The 19,745-nt window shown below is 49.9% G+C and overlaps 1 protein-coding gene across 3 annotated transcripts in view; it reads right to left on the bottom strand.

The window, feature by feature from the left end:
* Positions 1–3,422: 3,422 nt before the first annotated feature.
* Positions 3,423–19,745, bottom strand: part of LOC144481792 (uncharacterized) — a 76,563-nt gene continuing 60,240 nt past the window's right edge. For all 3 annotated transcript variants that reach the window (XM_078200928.1, XM_078200927.1, XM_078200929.1), the window contains 4 exons: positions 15,646–18,551; positions 12,159–12,330; positions 9,350–9,865; positions 3,423–5,307 (listed from right to left, as the gene is read on the bottom strand). In XM_078200928.1, coding sequence (XP_078057054.1) covers positions 5,162–5,307; positions 9,350–9,865; positions 12,159–12,330; positions 15,646–18,551 — 3,740 coding nt within the window. In that variant the 3' untranslated portion in view covers positions 3,423–5,161. The remainder of the gene's footprint in view (positions 5,308–9,349; positions 9,866–12,158; positions 12,331–15,645; positions 18,552–19,745) is intronic.

Here is a 19,745-nt window from a genome sequence, read left to right as displayed (position 1 = left end):
GTCGTTTATAAAAATCAACTGCCTGGACTCTGCGTCACTGACAGAGAAGATGGTGAAACTTAAGTCTGAAAGATAATCACAATTCTAAACTCATGGTGGTCCCTATGCAAGTGACACAGCATTGGGAAACTCCAATCAGGGACTTATTTTATTAGTTCATTCTGGGACATGGGTGTCACTGGCTGGGCCCAGCATTTATTGCCCATCCCTAGTTGCCCTTGGAGGGCAGTTGAGAGTCAACCACATTGCTGTGGCTCTGGAGTCACATGTAGGCCAGACCAGGGTAAGGACGGCAGATTTCCTTCCCTAAAGGACATTAGTGACCCAGATGGGTTTTTTCCGACAATGGTTTCACGGTCATCAGTAGATTCTTAATTTCAGATTTCTTCATTGAATTCAAATTCCACTGGGCGGCACGGTGGGTTAGCACTGCTGCCTCAGCACTACTGCCTCACAGCGCCTGGGACCCGGGTTCGATTCCCAGCTTGGGTCACCGTCTGTGTGGAGTTTGCACATTCTCCCCGTGTCTGCGTGGGTTTCCTCCGGGTGCTCCGGTTTCCTCCCACAGAGAGGGAGACTGAGGACAAAAAGCCAGAGAGAGAGCGAGAGAAAGCCAGAGAGAGAGAGAGAGAGCGAGAGAAAGCCAGAGAGAGGGAGATGTGCGGGTTAGGTGGATTAGTCATGCTAAATTGCCCCTTCGTGTCAGTGGACTAGCGAGAGTAAATGCATGGGGTTATAGGGATAGGGCCTGGGTGGGATTGCGGTCGGTGCTGACTCAATGGGCCGAATGGCCTCCTTCTGCACTCTATGATTCCATTCTACTCGAGAATTAGATCCCAGACCACGCACACCCATCTCCTCTGTGATCTTTTACATCAATTCATGTAATTTTGACTCTGCCCTCAACCGTGGCCAGGGCAAGAATGCCAGATTCACTGACTGTCACTGGTCAAAGAACACTCAACTTCTTAAACACAAAGGCTGGTTTCAAAAGCTTTAATGTAACAACGTAACATCTGCCGTGGCGCGATTCGAACCCGGGTCCCCAGAACATTAGCTGAGTTTCTGGATTAATAGTCTAGCGATAATACCATTAGGGTATCGCCTCCTCCGCGAGATGGAAGCCTCAACAAATAACACCTTCAGAGCCACATGTACAGGAGAGCTGAAGTCTAACTGGGAAGTGAAGGGGTTATTCCTAAATGACTACACCTTCAGGAAAATACATTCCTGGTCCCCGCCGTTGAAGCGAAATGGATGCTCTCATCCTTTCCTTAATTACAGGGGCGATTTTTCCTTTCTCTGTCAATGGGACGTGGGCATCATTGCCCAAGAACAGCATTTATTGCCCATCCCTAACTGAACTGGAACTGAGTGGCTTGCTCAGTCGCTTCAGAGACCAGCTAAAGGGTCAACCTACTTGCTGTGGACTTGGGAGTCACATGGAGGCCAGGCCAGGTCAGGATGGCAGATTTCCTTCCCTCGAGGACATTGGTGAACCAGATGGGTTTTTACAACAACCAATGACACTTTCATGGCCACCGTCACTGAGATTAGTTTTCAAACCGAGACTCCTATTAAGAACAAAGAACAAAAAAAATTATAGCACAGCAACAGGCCCTTTGGCCCTCCAAGCCTGCACCGTCTGAACTAAAACCCCTACCCTTCTGGGGACCATATCCCTCTATTCCCATCCTATTCATGTATATGTCAAGACGCCCCTTAAAACTCACTATCGTATCTGCTTCCACTACCTCCACCGGCAGCGAGTTCCAGGCACCCACCACCCCCTTGTGTAAAAAACTTGCCTCGTACATCTCCTTTAAACCTTGCACCTTAAACCTGTGCCCCCTAGTAATTGACTCTTCCACCCTGGGGAAAAAGCTTCTGACTATCCACTCTGTCCATGCCCCTCATGATCTTGTTGACTTCTATCAGGTCGCCCCTCAACCTCCGTCGTTCCAGTGAGAACAAAGCGAGTTTCTCCAACCTCTCCTCATAGCTAATGCCCTCCATACCAGGCAACGTCCTGGTAAATCTTTTCTGTACCCTCTCCAAAGCCTCCACATCCTTCTGGTAGAGTGGCGACCAGAATTGAACGCTATATGCCAAGTGCGGCCTAACTAAGGTTCTGTAAAGCTGCAACATGACCTGCCAATTTTTAAACTCAATTAATCGAATTTAAATTCCACCAGCCGCCGTGGCGAGATTCAAATCCATGGCCCTCCCCCAGAGCATTAGCCCGGGCCTCGGGATTACTAGTCCAGTGACATTACCACAATGTTTGGAGAATAATCATGAGGAGAATGCTGGACTGAGTGGCCCGATTCTGCGCTGTAGTATGGTAAAATGCCTCGAGTGCAAAAAATATTCGATATATAGTGTTTTTAAAAAATGTGGATAGCCCCATTAATTCACCGAGTGAATGAAATAACAATTACAATCCACTTTAGCACATCTCATTAAAGAGTAAAAACCTGTTTCCAAGTTATAACAATTCCATGGGCAGCACGGTAGCACAGTGGTTAGCACTGCTGCTTCACAGCTCCAGGGACCTGGGTTCGATTCCCGGCTTGGGTCACTGCCTGTGTGGAGTTTGCGCATTCTCCCCCGTGTCTGCATGGGTTTCCTCCGGGTGCTCCGGTTTCCTCCCACAGTCCAAAGATGCGTGGGCTAGGTGGATTGGCCATGCTAAAAATTGCCCTTAGTGTCCTGGGATGCGTAGGTTAGAGGGATTAGTGGGTAAATTATGTAGGGGTAGGGCCTGGGTGGGATTGTGGTCGGTGCAGACTCGATGGGCCGAATGGCCTCTTTCTGTGCTGTAGGGTTTCTAATATTTTTTCTAATTCAACTATCCTTTTCAAAAAATTCATTGCAGTCCACCTGAAGATTTTTGATGTCAAATATAAAGTACGCTGTCAGATTTATACTCGGCTCACAACCTGTTACGGAGGACGCAGAGTAAGTACCCCACTGTCTGTAATTCTTCGGCTCAATGTTCGAAGCGATCATTGCGAGGCCGTTTAGCGAAGCTGAACTTCTGAGATATTGCCACCCCCAAACTCCCGGCGATATTTTGAGTGATTGTGCGGTCACCGTAGACAGGACTTCTCCCTGAAGGCGTTCCCACGGTGTGTGTGTGTGAGAGAGACATTTCCCTGAAGTTAATTCGCCGTCTTTCACCAAACAGGCTGCTTTCCCCAAGTTGTAGCAAAATCCTGACGGCAGTGCGTTGAGCTGATGTGGGAATTGCGAGAGAGAGAGAGAGAGAGAGCAAGGCAACTTTAGATTCCGCCCACTCCTCCGATCTTCACACGAATGACTGTCGCCGTTCTGGCTGCGACAAGGGGGACACCCTCCCGGGATCACCCTGTCAGACCTCACAGTGGATACAAGGCACCAAATAAACTGTGTTGCTCATATAAATTGGAACACAATTTTTTTTAAAAAAAAAGCAGCATTTTCATCACAAACGTAGGAAGGGTAAACAGGGCATTTGCAACCACAGCAGAAACTGATTTGTTCGTTCACATTGCAGATGTAATGTAGCATCTGCTTTCCCGTTCTAAACGGAACTAAAAGTACCGAGGGTAACATGTATCCTTTAGTGTTATAGAGTGAGTGACCTAAAATAAGAGGCAATATTAGAACAAAACGGTCCCGGATCATCCATCCATATTTAAAATATTTCAAAAAATTACACCAGTCCTCATGAAAACCAAGAATATAAAAAAGTGTCCTCCACATTTCCCAAAATCCCAAGTAAAAATATCAATAAATAAAACTCTCCCAACGGGATCCCAACACCTATGGTCCAAAAACAAGGGGTCCCACAATGGAGAAACGTGGAAAGATTTTTTTCCTTTCTTCATCAGGTTTCGATTCTTTGGAGAGGTTCGAATGTTCCGTTTTCCTCTCGCTGCCCTCCACAAGACCAGCGGAACGGTTTCATCATCTGTAACTGAAGCGTACCCCGACAAGGCTCACTAACATCAGGCCTGCAGCTGGGTGTTCTGTACCGTCCTCGTCACAAGGTGCCACTGGACAATCCGGGAGGGGGAGGGGGTCTAATCTAATTTCTCTACCCGCAAGGAGTGCCAATCTCTTCACACACAAAACCTAAACGGGGTGGAAAGCCGTAGGCGAGAAACTGTCCACAAGCACAACCCCAAACAAGAGGCGCATCAATATGCAGCACCCACACATCCTCCTTTCTAATCGTAAAACAGCAAATAAATTAAGATTGAGTGATTGAGCTTAAAAATCAATGAACCCACCATTAACCCAAGCAGTCAATGAATGTGCAACTTAAAAATTCTGACCCAGCTGTATCAGAGTGAGGGGGAAGATCAATGAGAGACGAGTGAGACCAGAGAGAGAGAAAGCCAGAGAGAGAGAGAGCGAGAGAAAGCCAGAGCGAGAGAAAGCCAGAGAGCGAGAGAGAGAAAGCCAGAGAGAGAGAGAGCGAGAGAAAGCCAGAGAGAAAGCCAGAGAGCGAGAGAGAGAAAGCCAGAGAGAGAAAGCCAGAGAGAGAGAGAGAGAGAGAAAGCCAGAGAGAGAGAGAAAGCCAGAGAGAGAGAGCGAAAGCCAGAGAGAGAGCGAGAGAAAGCCAGAGAGAAAGAAGCCAGAGAGAGAGAGAGAGAGAAAGCCAGAGAGAGAGAGAGCAAGAGAAAGCCAGAGAGAGAGAGAGAGAGAGAGAAAGAGAGAGAGAAAGTCAGAGAGAGAGAGAGCGAAAGCCAGAGACAGGGAGAGAAAGCCAGAGAGAGGGAGAGAAAGAGAGAAAGAAAAAATGCCAGAGAGAGGGAGAGAAAGAGAGAGAGGGAGACACCAGAGAGAGAGAGCGAGAGAGAGAGAAAAAGCCAGAGAGAGAGGGAGAGGCACCAGAGAGAGAGATCAGAGAGAGAGAGAGAAAGAAAGCCAGAGAGGGAGAGAGACACCAGATAGAGAGGGAAAGCCAGGGAGAGAGAGAGACTGATACACATACATCTGGACAGTCTCAATCATCATTTGCACTCATTGTTTAAAAATTCTATATATATATATATTTTTTTAAAATCTGAGCAAATAACTGCAAACGGTTTCCCACTTTAAACAAATCCCATGAAGCGTTCATCTGGAAACATTCTGTTGCTGCTTTCTGTTTGGGTGCATTGTTCTGGAGCTAGTCCTTGCTGCTACCACCTAGTGCCTTGAAGAAGCTAAACAGAGACTGCCCTTCTCCCTGTTTCTGAGGACAAAACGTGGAGTTTAGAGTTGCTCGCCGTAGGATGTGTGGACAGGAAGGTCCAGAAGGAATATCTGCAAAACCTGTAAAACAGAAAATAACATCAGGGCTCTGCAGGCAACATACAGATTTCGAAAAGGAAAAAAAGAGACCTGCAAAAACTGTTCAATAAAAACTGAGGGGGGATGGAGGGGAAAACAGGCTTGGGACGGGGTTTTGGCTCACTGTTATCAGTCCAATTCGGCAGGATTCGCTGAACTAGCGCAATAGATCAGGGATCTATTGTGCCACCATGGGCAGCACGGTGGTTAGCGCTGCTGCCTCACAGCGCCAGGGACCCGGGTTTGATTCCCGGCTTGCATCACTGTGTGGAGTTTGCACGTTCTCCCCCCGTGTCTGCGTGGGTTTCCTCCGGGTGCTCCGGTTTCCTCCCACAGTCCGAAAGACGTGCTGGTTAGGGTGCATTGACCCGAACAGGCGCCGGAGTGTGGGCGACTAGGAGAACTTCACAGTAGTGTTAATGTAAGCCTTACTTGTGACGAATAAATAAACTTTATTTTTTTAAATTACTTGAATGGTGGAGCAGGCTCGAGGGGGCTGAATGGCCTAAATCTGCTCCTACTTCAGATGTTTATATGAGGACTGGACAGATGTTTTGATGATGAGGTGACTTTCAGCTAAGCTCTGACCAGGCCACAGTACGTTACAAAATGGGGAGGAGGGTGAAGAAATAGTGATCGCGTGGTAATGTCACTGGGCTAGTAACCCAGAGGCCCCAGGCTAATATTCTAAAGACACAGGTTCAGATCCCACCACGGCAGCCGGTGGAATTTAAATTCGATTGATAAATTTGGAATGGAATTGAAAGCTGGTCTCAGTAAAGGCAACATGACAACTATCATTGATTGCCTGGTTCACTAATGTTCTTTAGGGAAGGAAATCTGCGGCCCTTACCTGGTCTGGCCTACGCGAGACTCCAGAGCCACACCAACGTGGTTGATTCTCAACTGATCCCTGAAGTGGCCTCACAAGCCACTCAGTTCAAGGGCAACAAGGGATAAAGAACAAAGAAAATTACAGCACAGGAACAGGCCCTTCGGCCCTCCAAGCCTGCACCGACCATGCTGCCCCCGACTGAACTAAAACCCCCTACCCTTCCGGGGACCACATCCCTCTATTCCCATCCTATTCATGTACTTGTCCAGACATCCCTTAAAAGTCACGACCGTATCCGCTTCCACTACCTCCCCCGGCAGCGAGTTCCAGGCACCCACCACCCTCTGTGTAAAAATCTGCCTCGTACATCTCCTTTAAACCTGGCCCCTCGCACCTTAAACCTGTGCCCCCTAGTAATTGACTCTTCCATCCTGGGGAAAAAGCTTCTGACTATCCACTCTGTCCATGCCTCTCATAATCTTGTAGACTTCTATCAGGTCGCCCCTCAACCTCTGTCGTTCCAGTGAGAACAAACCAAGTTTCTCCAATCTCTCCTCATAGCTAATGCCCTCCAGACCAGGGCAACATCTACAGGCAACAAATGCCACTCTTGCAATATCCCAAAATGTAAAATGTTGACAATATACATTAATGATCTGGACGAAGGAATTGAATACAATATCTCTAAAGTTGCAGAGGACACTAAGCTGGGTGGCAGTGTGTGCTGTGAGGAGGATGTTAAGAGGCTGCAGGGTGAGTTGGACAGGCTGACTGAGTGGGCGAATGCAATGTAATGTGGATAAATGTGAGGTTAAAAAACAGGAAAGAAGATTATCTGAATGGTGGCAGTTTAGGAAAAGGGGAAGTGCAGTGTGACCTGGTGGAACAGTCGCTAAATGTTGGAACAGTCGCTAAATGTTGGCATGCAGGTACAACAGGCAGTAAGGAAAGCTGACGCCACGCTGGCCTTCATAGCAAGAGGATTGAGTATAGGAGTAGGGATGTCTTGCTGCAGTTATACAGGGTCTTAGCGAGGCCACACCTTGAATATTGTGTGCAGTTTTGGGTCTCCTAGTCTGAGGAAGGACATTCTCGCTATTCAGAGAGTCCAGCAAAGGTTCACCAGACTGACTCTCAGAATGGCAGGACTGACATATAAAGAAAGACTGCATCGACTGGAATTTAGAAGAATGAGGGGGGATCTCATAGAAGCATATAAAATTCTGCTGGGACTGGACAGGCTGGATGTGGGAAGAATGTTCCCGATGTTGGTGAAGAACTAGGGAGTCACAGTCTAAGAATAAGGGGTAAGCCATTCAGGACTGAGATGAGGCAGAACCTCCGGGTGCTCCAGTTTCCCCTCACAGTCCGAAAAACGTGCTGGTTAGGTGCTAAATTCTCCCTCAGTGTAACCCGAACAGGTGCCGGAGCGTGGCGATTGGGGGATTTTCACAATAACTTCATTGCAATGTTAATGTAAGCCTTACTTGTGACTAATAAATAAACGTTACTGTGGAAATTTCTACCACAGAAAGCTGTTGGGGCCAGTTCATTAGATATGTTCAAGAGGGAGAGAGACGTGGCCCTTGCGGCTAGAATGGATTAAGAGATGCAGAGAGAAAGCAGGAGTGGGATACTGAAAGTGCATGATCAGCCACCATCATATTGGATGGTGGTGCAGACTCGAAGGGCCGAATGGCCTACTTACTCCTGCATCTATTTTCTATGCAAAGGAAAACAGATCACTTTGGCATTTTACTTTGTGATCATGCAAGTGTATTCATAGAAATCATAGAAACCCTACAGTGCAGAAGGAGGCCATTCGGCCCATCGAGTCTGCACCGACCACAATCCCACCCAGGCCCTACCCCCACGTATTTTACCCGCTAATCCCTCTAACCTACGCATCCCAGGACTCTAAGGGGCAATTTTTTAAACCTGGCCAATCAACCTAACCCGCACATCTTTGGACTGTGGGAGGAAACCGGAGCACCCGGAGGAAACCCACGCAGACACGAGGAGGATGTGCAAACTCCACACAGACAGTGACCCGAGCCGGGAATCGAACCCGGGACCCTGGAGCTGTGAAGCAGCAGTGCTAACCCCCACTGTGCTACCGTGCCGCCCTGTCCTGGGAGTATTGCAGCAGAACTTGACAGTGTAAACCAAACGGCACAATGTCAGACATGCAATTCCCCAATTGTAGACAAGGATAATACCACATCAGAGGTGTTTAGCACACTTTTGTAAATCAACTTAATGTCCCACTGCCAGTATCAATGCGAAATATCAAAGGAACTGGTTTAATATGTGCCCAAATTCTCCACCCCAACAGACAATGTTAAGTTTGAACGTTGCAAGAGGCACCGTTTGATTATTTCATGCTTGTGGGCGTCACTGGCGGGTCCAGCATTTATCACCTATCCCTACACCTTGCCTTGTTCGGCCATCTGAGAGTAGATCTAAGAGTCGACCACGTTGCTGTGACTCTGGATTCAGATGTAGGCCAGACCAAGTAAGGATGGCAGATTTCCTTCCCTAAAGGTCAATAGTGAACCAAATGGGTTTTTTTCAACAATCAGTAATGGTTTCATGATCAACATTAGACTTTTAACCCAAGATTTTTATTGCATTCAAATTTGATCTGCTGTGGTGGACTTTGAGCCCTGGTCCCCAGAGTATTATGGGTCCCTGGATTACCAGGTCAGTGACAATACCATTACCCCCTTCACCGAGTGCCAGTCAATTGCTTAACCGGTGGGGAGAAGTGAGTCACTGGCAAAGACGGAATATCTAACCCCGTGCTGTACCTGTCCTGGGAGTGTTTGATGGGGGACAGTGTAGAGGGAGCTTTACTCTGTATCTAACCCCGTGCTGTACTTGTCCTGGGAGTGTTTGATGGGGGACAGTGTAGAGGGAGCTTTACTCTGTATCTAACCCCGTGCTGTACCTGTCCTGGGAGTGTTTGATGGGGGACAGTGTAGAGGGAGCTTTACTCTGTATCTAACCCCGTGCTGTCCCTGTCCTGGGAGTGTTTGATGGGGGGGACAGTGTAGAGGGAGCTTTACTCTGTATCTAACCCCGTGCTGTCCCTGTCCTGGGAGTGTTTAATGGGGACAGTGTAGAGGGAGCTTTACTCTGTATGTAACCCTGTGTCGCACTGGCTCGGAAATGTTGTTAGCGACCTACCCTTCTGCACCACATCAGGTAATCCGTATGGCTCATAATCAGTTTCATCAAAAGCCACTGAGAGGCGATGCCGGAATTGCCGATTCCTCTGTATTCTAGTAGCGAGTTCAGCAGCATTGATTTTCATCATGATGTCTGCGGGATTTAATCCCCGTAAGTGTCCTCCAAGATCAGTGTGCCCCTTTGACACCTGACTGGTCTCAATCCGGTCCCGTTCTTCACCTGCCTGGGCGCCGATCTGCTGCCCAGAGACTGGCCTCTGGTCTTCAGTCGAGGCCTGCAGCTCCGGATCTACAGCGTCCCGTGGGTCACCGTTGAGAGTTTCGGCCTTGCACTGATGGAGGTGATTGACCGCTTTAAACAGAGCCGTGTTCGCCGCCTGCAGCGCTTGACGCTTGTCCAGCAAGTCAGAATAGCTGAACAGATTGCGATTGGCCTCCTCACTTTTCGCTTGAAGTGTTTGCCTCAAAGCTTCCAGGTCAGCCCCCAGCCTACTTGCTGTGATCTGCGCGGTACCTTCAAAGAAATAGCAAGAATATCAAGTTAAAAATCCCTTCTGACCATGTTAGGACATGATGCGGAGATGCCGGCGTTGGTACTGGGGTGGGGCACAGTAAGAAGTCTCACAACCACCAGGTTAAAGTCCCAACAGGTTTATTTGGAATCGCGAGCTTTCGGAGCGCCACTCCTTCATCGGGTGAGGGGAGAGGTAGGTTCCACAAACACGACATATACAGGCAGAGACACAATTGCAAGATAATGGTTGGAATGCGAATCTTTACAGGTAGAGACAGCGTGCGTGGAGAGAGGGATAGCCAAGTTCCAGTCAATTGCTTAACCCATGGGGAGAAATGAGTCACTGGCAAATTTAGCATGGTCAATCCAGCTAACCTGCACATCTTTGTACGCATGTGGGCGGCCTCAACCAGGATCTTGGGTTCATGTCACACTAGATGTAACCCCCACCACTTGGCCTGGGCTTGCAAAATCCTACTAACTGTCCCCTGGCTTGAGACAATTCACACCTCTTTAACTTGTGATTATCCCTCTCTCCACTCGCACTGTCTGTACCTGTAAAGACTTGATTACCTGTAAAGGCTCACATTCCAACCGTTATCTTGCAATTGTGCCTCTGTCTGTATATACCGTGTTTGTGGAACCCAACTCTCCACTCACCCGATGAAGGAGCAGCGCTCCAAAAGCTCGTGCTACCAAATAAACCTGTTGGGATTTTAACCTGGTGTTGAGAGACTTCTTACTGTGTTAAGACAGACAGTATCTTGCGGCTAAATCTCCCAGAGAAAGAGCTTAATGAAAGATTTGTTGAGTTCTACTTTGCGGTTGCTCCGCGCTTTATCATTTTCACTACAGATGTGAAATACTCGCTTGAAGATTAAGTCCACAAGTATTTACTAATTAATAATACAATGCAGACAGTCCTTGACCTTACGATGTTTGAGTTACCACAAACGGCACTTATTTATACATTGACACCTCACATGTGGCATGGTGGTTGGCACTGCTGCCTCACAGCGCCAGGGACCCGGGTTCGATTCCCAGCTCGGGTCACTGTCTGTGTGGAGTTTGCACATTCTCCCCGCGTCTGCGTGGGTTTCCTCCGGGTGCCCCGGCTTCCTCCCACAGTCCGAAGATGGGCTGGTTAGATGGATTGGCCGTGCTAAAATTGCCCCTTAGGGTCAGGGGGACCAGCTACGGTAAATGCATGGGGTTATGGAGATAGGGGCTGGGTGGGATTGTGGTTGGCGGAGGCACGATGGGCCGAATGGCCTCCTTCTGCATTGTAGTGATTCTATGATTCTACGTGCACACTGACGTTCTGTATGAATGGACAGGTCGAACCCTCTGTTAGGTTGGAAACAAGTGTTTCATTCTGTTAAATCTTTTGGCACAGCCATCATGACTTTAATGCATTTACACGCTTATGTTGTATTTAATAGGCACTCAGAATTGCACACGTTCAAGGTTAATCGTGTAACTGGCAAATGATTGAATAGCTTCCTTTGCACCAACCGAGGAATTTGCACTAAGACTTGCAGACGTCTCTTCAACAGCTTGACAGGGCAACAGTTAACATCGTTGGGCGTCCCATGACTTATTTCCAGTCTTGGTTCAGAAACCAAGCCCACGTTTGGAACAGAACCCTTACAGTGCAGAAGCAGGCCATTCGGCCCATTGAATCCGCACCGCGACTATGACAGAATATTTGCCCCCGGCCCTATCCCCACACATTTACCACAGCTAATTAATCCAACACGTTAGGACATTAAGGGGCAATTTAGCGTGGCCAATCCAACTAACCTGCACATCGTTTGACACTAAGGGGCAATTTAGTACGGCCAATCCAACTAACCTGCACATCGTTTGACACTAAGGGGCAATTTAGTACGGCCAATCCACCTAACCCGCACATCTTTGGACACTAAGGGGCAATTTACCATGGCCAATCCATCTAACCTGCACATCTTTGGTTGCTAAGGGGCAATTTAGCCTGGCCAATCCACCTAACCTGCACATCTTTGGACACTAAGGGTCAGTTTAGCATGGCCAATCCACCTAACCTGCACATCTTTGGACACTAAGGGTCAGTTTAGCATGACCAATCGACCTAATCTGCATATCAAGTGTGGGAGAAAACTCGCGTAGACACGTGCAAACTCCACACAGTCATGCAAGGCTGGAATTGAACTCGAGTCCTTGGCACTGTGAGGCAGCAGTGTTAACCACTGCACCACCGTGCCGCTCCGAATCGACAACGAGTAATACGGGTGAAGGGTAATTCGCACGGTACCTTGCTGTTGGCTGCTGACTGGCAGGAGGTCTTCACCAAGGCCATTCTCCCGCATGACGTCAGCGGGAATCTCCTCTTTGTCCACAGGGCTTCTCTCCAACTGCTTCAGCTTGGCTTGCAGTTCCATCTTTTCTTCGTTCAGCTGGGCAGCTACTCTCTGCAGACGGTCAACCTGCAAGCAGCGTTCAGACGGGTGATTAAGGTGCACCTATTACTGGGAACCTGTGCGACTGTGATCCTATTTGGCACGAAAGGTCATTCAACAGCGGTAACCCGCATGCTGCGTCAAATTCTAGCTCAAGCTCCGCACATCAGAATCATTTTTTTGACTGGAGGGGGAGTCAAAGACTTTGGGTAGAGGGTGTAAAGGAAGGAGGCAGGAAAGGGGAGTTAAGGTCTCAATCCGGGTTAGCTCTGAACTTATTAACTGGTGGGACAGGGTCAGGGGGCCGAATGGACCACTCTTGTTCCTGTGTCATAATTTTGTATGGGCAAAAAGCTCGACTTTGAGGAGCATAAGTGGACAGGGCGAAAAGAAAATCTGCAGACAAAACGAATCTGATCTAACAGAGAACGGTCCTGCGATGGCTCAGCTATCGTGACACCAGCACAGGAGAGCCTATGCAGAGCTCGACAGCAGAGAAGTTGGGGCATTAATCTGTCCTCAGTGCCTCTGGAGGGGGGGGGAGAAAATCTGTCAGAATTCCACATCCCAATGGCTACCCGGCCGGGAAGTTTAACGAGGGGAGGCGCATGGTCACCTGTGATGGCAGCCAGTCTAAATACAGAAACGTAGAAGATAGGAGCAGGAGGAGGCCATTTGGCCCTTCGAGCCTGCTCCGCCATTCATCACCATCATGGCTGATCACCCAACTCAATAGCCTAATCCTGCTTTCCCCCCATAACCTTTGATCCCGTTCGCCCCCAAGTGCTATATCCAGCCGCCTCTTGAATACATTGTGTTTTGGCATCAACTACTTCCTGTGGGAATGAATTCCACAGGCTCACCGGGTGAAGAAATGTCTCCTCACCTCCGTCCTAAATGGTCTACCCCGAATCCTCAGACTGTGACCCCTGGTTCTGGACTCCCCCCTCCATCGGGAATATCCTCCCTGCATCTACCCTGTCTAGTCCTGTTAGAATTTTATAAGTCTCTATGAGATCCCCCCTCATTCGTCTGAACTCCAGCGAAAACAATCCTAACCGAGTCAATCTCTCCTCATACATCAGTCCCGCCATTCCCGGAACCAGCCTGGCAAACCATCAAGTACCATACAGGTATCATCCCGATGCACACACAAAGAATGGAATTGTGGGCTGGGTAACAGAGACCATAGAAACCCTACAGTGCAGAAAGAGGCCATTTGGCCCATCGAGTCTGCACCACAATCCCACCCAGGCCCTATCCCCATATCCCTACATATTTTACCCACTAATCCCTCTAACCTACGCATCTCAGGACACTAAGGGGCAATTTTAGCATGGCCAATCAACCTAACCCGCACATCTTTGGACTGTGGGAGGAAACCGGAGCACCCGGAGGAAACCCACGCAGACACGAGGAGAATGTGCAAACTCCACACAGACAGTGACCCGAGCCGGGAATCGAACCCGGGTCCCTGGAGCTGTGAAGCAGCAGTGCTAACCCACTGTGCCACTGATCTACCAGCATCTGCGGAACTACACAAAAGAAAAATTCAGCAGCGGGGAGGAGAGGGTAGGGTGCAGGGAAAAGCTAGGCGACAGTAAATTAACATTTTGACATGCGATTAAAAAGACTCATTCTGAATTATGCATGTGGCGTTTCCACACGAGAAATTAAATTGTCCCAAGAATAACTTCTAACAGAGGCTTGCTTTGGAGAATAAAAAGGCTAGCATTTATATGGTGCATCTCACGGCCTTAGGGCGAGACGCTGGCACAGTGGGAGTTATCACTGGACTAGCAATCCAGAGACCCAGGGTAATGATCTGGGGGACCCGGGTTCGAATCCCACCACGGCTGATGGTGAAATCTGAATTCATTATAAACCCAGAAAGATGGGTTTATCGATCTTCCTGTCGATTTTCATTACAAAAACCATCTGGTTCACAAAGGAAATCTGCCGTCCTTACCCGGTCTGGCCTACATGTGACTCCGGATCCACAGCAATGTGGTTGACGCTCTACTGCCTCGCAAGCCACTCAGTTCAAGGGCAAATAGGGATGGGCAACAAATGCTGGTCCTCCCACTGGCGCCTTCACCCCATTTAATTTAAAAAAAAGACACCCCAAAGCAGTTTATGGCCAATGAAGTACTTTTCAAATTGTCACTGTTGTCACATGACAGTCAATTTGTGCATAACAAGTTTCCATAAACAGCAAACCGTCAGATTATCTGTTTTAGCGATGGTGCCAGAGGGTTAATTATTGATCAGGGAACTTAGTAACTCCTGTTCTTTACGAAATAGGGCACAGGGCTCTTTTACATCACCCGACAAGGTGAACCTGTCCTCATTTTAACTTCCCTCACTACGTGCACCAAACAGTCTCAATGTAGACATGCGTTGTGGTTCTGTAAACCCTTCCAACATGACAGAAGGGCAGCACGGGTGACACAGTGGGTTAGCACTGCTGCCTCACAGTGCCAGGGACCAGGGTTCAATTCCTGGTTTGGGTCACTGTCTGTGTGGAGTCTGCACGTTCTCCCCCCCCCCCCCCCCCCCCTGTATCTGCGTGGGTTTCCTCCGGGTGCTCCGGTTTCCTACCGAAAGACGTGCTGGTTAGGAGCACTGGCCGTGCTAAATTCTCCCTCAGTTCACCCGAACAAGTGCCGGAGTGAGGGCGGCTAGGGGACTTTCGCAGTAACTTCATTGCAGTGTTAATGTAAGCCGTACTTGTGACAATAATAAATAAACTTTAAAACTTAACAGAAAGAATTCAACATTTATAAAAGGTCACACCTACCGCCCTGCAGCATCTGCCACAGGAGTCCCACAGCTAGTCCAGATGCTACCAGCCCCAAAGTCCCTCAGATCACTTGCAGCTCTTAAAAAGACTCGCGACTTGGCCCCAGAGAAATGCAAACCAGTCACGTGAAAACGGGCAATTGGGGACAGGTAGGATAATAAATATACCAACTATTTCCTGCACTGCGAACAGTGAGTACACACTTCCAAAAGGTACTTCATTGCCTGTGAGCTATCCTGGTCACGGGAAGGTGCTCTGTAAAGACAAAAGTGTTCTGTCTTGAAACAGAACACGAGGGGAAAATGGCCTCTTTGGGTGTATCGATCTATAGACACAGTAAGGAGTCTCACGACACCAGGTTAAAGTCCAACAGGTTTATTTGGTAGCAAATACCATAAGCTTTCGGAGCACTGCTCCTTCGTCAGATGGGGTGGATATCTGTGATCAGCTCCACATCATGTCTATCTATAGAGCCAGCCTGCAGGAAAAGATGGGGGAGAATTCGGAAAATAAAGGAGAGAGAAATAATTATACAACACCTGACTCTGTAGTTCAGACTTCTCAGATTGGGTTTGCTCCAACTCCCCCTGACGTTGCTGCTGTGAGTGCTTTGCAGTTGCGACCGCGCTCTTTAATGCCTTGCATTCTTCTTCCAGCTCCTGCATTTGGTTTTGCATCCCCTGCGACGCGCGCCGCTCCACCTGGTCGCTGTCCTTTGCAGTTTCACCGGAGGCGCTGTCCGCCGAAACCTTCCGCTTCCCCTCTCGCAGGGCCACCAGCTCCCGCTCGACACGGTTTCCGTCTTCGGTGCTCTGCCTCAGCAGAGCCTCGCCGGATCGGAGTGCGTTCAGCAAGTCTTCCTTCTCATCCCGCAGGTCGCCGGCTGCCTCCTGGGCTTTCCGAACTTCCGCACGGAGCTGCTCCCTCTCTCGTTCCAGAGCTGCGCACCTTTCGCGCACGGAGGTTAACTCCCCGTTCAAAGCGCCAACCGCTTTCAGGTTTAATTCTTTCGTCTTTCGGTGTTCCTCTTCAGAAACCTGGAGGGCTTCGCTCAACCTGCCGGTCACCCTCTCCACTTCTTCAATCAGCTCTGCCTCGGTTCTCAATTCGTCAACTGAAAGCCGCTCTTCCAGGAGCAGAGCAAGTTTGGAGTCGGCAATCTCGCTCGCTCCCCCCTCAGTTAGCGTTTCAGTTTCGCCTGGGGATCTCTCGATGCGTAGAGTCATCAACTCCTCCTCCAACTCGCCAATCTTCATCTGAAAACCATCAGGACATCTGATGCTCTGCTGGCCATTGCTCTGCACACAGTCCAGTTCCTCATGAAGCCTTGTGCCTTCGGCGTCCCGTGTCAGCCGAATTATGTTCTGCCACGCCGGCTTGACTTCAGAGGTCATCTCTGGTTTGTCCTTGGTGGTCAAGAAAGAATTTGACCCCTGCTCCTTTGGCATGGCTGACGCCTCTGCATCAGGGCTGTCTTGGATTTTGATTATCTGCTGGGCCTGTTTGTCAGGGTCCTCCCTCACTTCTGGCATCTCTCGCACAGCAGAAAGCGAGGGCACCTTGAATTCTTCGAACTGACCCCCCTGGGTGGGAAGCAAGTGCTCCGTAGATTGGAGCGAGGAGTTGTCGAACGCATTTTCATCGTGGCCTGCCTCCGAATTTTGTACAGTCCCATCGACAGGCCCGCCCTTTATCGGGGGAGCTTGCTCGCCTGACCCGAACCTTCCCATGGACGGCTCGTCACCATTTCCCTGCTGCTCGGCCAGAGGGAACTGCGCCCCACGGGTTTGACCCAGCACGGCATCCCCGGGGAGACCCGCGTCTTCAGTGCGCCTCTGCGCAGATATCTCCTGCAAATTAGCTTTCAGCTTGCAATTCTCCTTCTGGAGGCACGACAGAACCTTGGAAGCGTTCTGCAGACGCTGGGTTAAAACGCGAATGGTCTGGTCCTTTTCCTCCATGCTCAGGAGAAGTCCCTCAATGTTCTTACTCTGGACTTCCAGGGCCACCGTTAGCTGCTGCGTCTCCCTGTGAATTTTGGCCTGCAGGCTGTCAAACCGCTCCTCAGCCTGCCTCTTCTCTCGCTCCTCCTGCTCCTTCTCCGCGCCCAGCTCTTTGCACTTCTGCTCGAGTTCACCCAGAAGTTTCCGGCGCTCCAGCGTCTGCCGGTCGGCCTCGAGTTGCTGCGCCACTTTGTGCCTCAAGTACTCCAGGAAGAGCTCCCGACCGCCTTGCCCGTCACCGCGCCCGTCGAACCCCTTCACAATTTCCAGGAAATTAGTTTTCTCCTCGTTCAGCCTCCGCTTCAGCATCTCCCTCGGGTCGCAACACCGGCGATTTGGCAAGGGCTCGTTCAGCTCGCGGCTTCGGACATCTTTGTACCCCGGAGATTCCAGGAGCAGGTCGCTGCTCTCGTCGGCACCGACAGCCGGCCAGCCATTTGCCTTCGCGATCTCCTCGATGCAGCTCCTTTCCCGGTTCAGTTCCACGATCTGCTGTTCCAGCAGCCGCATCTTCTTGGAGGCAGCGCCCTGCAGAACCTGAATTTCGTCCTCGTCCGATCTTGTACCTCCGGAGCCGGCGAGCTCGGAGACTCTGCTGCACTGGAGCTCCAGCCCCTTGTTGGCCTCCAGCAGCTTGGCCACCTTGGTCCTCTCGTGCTCCAGCTCCTTTTCCAGGCCACCAATCTGACCGGCCTGCAGAGTAACCAGTGCGCTGGAGCACTCGGCCTCTGCCACGGTCTGTTGGCTCTCCTGGCCTTTGGTCACCTTACCGTCAAGAGCCTGTCTCAGGTGATCCAGCTCTTGCTGCAGCAGCTGATTTTTCGCTTTCACCTCGTCCAGTTCCACCTCGCGCTGCGCAAGACGTGCAGACACCGCGATTGGTTGGTCAAGCCGGTCACCCTTCTCTGCAGGCTCACGAGGGACGACAGCATTTTCTCCTCCACCCGCATTGGACACTTCCTTCGTTTCTTGGCCCAACTCTTGGAACCGCACCCCAGCTTTCTCTCGAGGATCTGGGAATACATCCCTTGCTCCTTCCGAGCCTCGGGCTTCTCCCGATGCTCCACCCGGCACAACTTCCAATGTTACGCCAGTGCTTAAACTCGGATCTTCCTCCAGGTGGGCCCCACCGTCTTGGTCCGAGCGAGCAGGCGTCACCACCGGTTCCAACTCTCCAAGTTTACTTCCTTCCACCAAGTCCAACACGTTCTCCTCTCCGACCGTCACCGGCCATCCCACGACTGTCGCTGCACCATCAAACTGGTTTGATCGATGGCCGTCTCCCTCTTCAGCTAGTTCACACTCGCCAATCTCATTTTGGTCCTCCTTATTCAACTCGCAGGCCGACGCGGCAAGACCCTCGCTCCCGGTGGTCGGCTGGAATTCACCATCCAGTCTCTGCTGAAGATCTTTCAGTTTGGACGCAAGAGTCAGGTTCTCAGCTGGAATTAAAACAAGAAACCTTGTTAAGGTTGTATATGACGATACAACATGTCTGTTGCTCAGCAAGAACATCCCTTTATCACCTGCCTTTACTGTCACGGCATTGCACTTAGACATAGCACAGCCCAAATGATCACTACAACTGACCAATGTCTCAGTAGAGTCATCGAGCAACACAGCGTGGAAACAGGCCCTTCGGCCCAACTGGTCCACGCCGACCATGGTGTTCCCCCAATTGCCTGCAGTTGACCCAAATCCCTCTAATCCAGTGGTTCCCAAAGGGTGCGGCGCGCCACACTGGTGCGGCGAGAGAGGATGGCAAGTGTGGCGGGAAGATTCAAGGACAATCAAAGAAACATTTAAACATGGATTAGATATTTTTCCAAAGTGATTGTTTTATACTTTCTGGATGTCCCATGATCATATTATAAAGTAGTTGTGTTCTATGTTATGAATCAAGCACAGCTCGGAGTTGTTTTTGAATGTATTTCTTATCATAGAAACCCTACAGTGCAGAAGGAGGCCATTCGGCCCATCGAGTCTGCACCGACCACAATCCCACCCAGGCCCTACCCCCACATATTTTACCCGCTAATCCCTCTAACCTACGCATCTCAGGACTCTAAGGGGCAATTTTTAACCTGGCCAATCGACCTAACCTGCACATCTTTGGACTGTGGGAGGAAACCGGAGCACCCGGAGGAAACCCACGCAGACATGGGGAGAATGTGCAAACTCCACACAGACAGTGACCCGAGCCGGGAATCGAACCCGGGTCCCTGGAGCTGTGAAGCGGCAGTGCTAACCACTGCACAAACAAATTTTTATTCCGAAAGTGCGGCCCAGTGAAAAAGGTTTGGGAACCACTGCTCTAATCCTTTCCTATCCGTGTACTTATCCAAATGCTTTTTAAAATGCTGCTATCGCACCTGCCACAACCTCTTTCTCTGGCAGCTCATTCCCTACTCGCACCACCCTCTGCGTGAAAAAGTTGCCTCTCTTTGAAATCTTTCCCCCTCTCACCTTAAACCTCCACCCTCTAGTTTTCAATTCCCCTTCCCTGGGAAAAAGGCTATGTGCGTTCATCCGGCCGGGTGGCACAGTGGTTAACACTGCTGCCTCACAACTTGAGAGACCCAGATTCACTGTGCAAACTCCACACAGACATGTCTGCGTGGGTTTCCTCCGGGTGC

This window comes from Mustelus asterias, chromosome 33 (assembly GCF_964213995.1).
Source record: "Mustelus asterias chromosome 33, sMusAst1.hap1.1, whole genome shotgun sequence".
NCBI lineage: Eukaryota > Metazoa > Chordata > Chondrichthyes > Carcharhiniformes > Triakidae > Mustelus > Mustelus asterias.
Note: the sequence above shows the minus strand (reverse complement) of the source record. Positions and strands in the feature narration are given on the sequence as shown.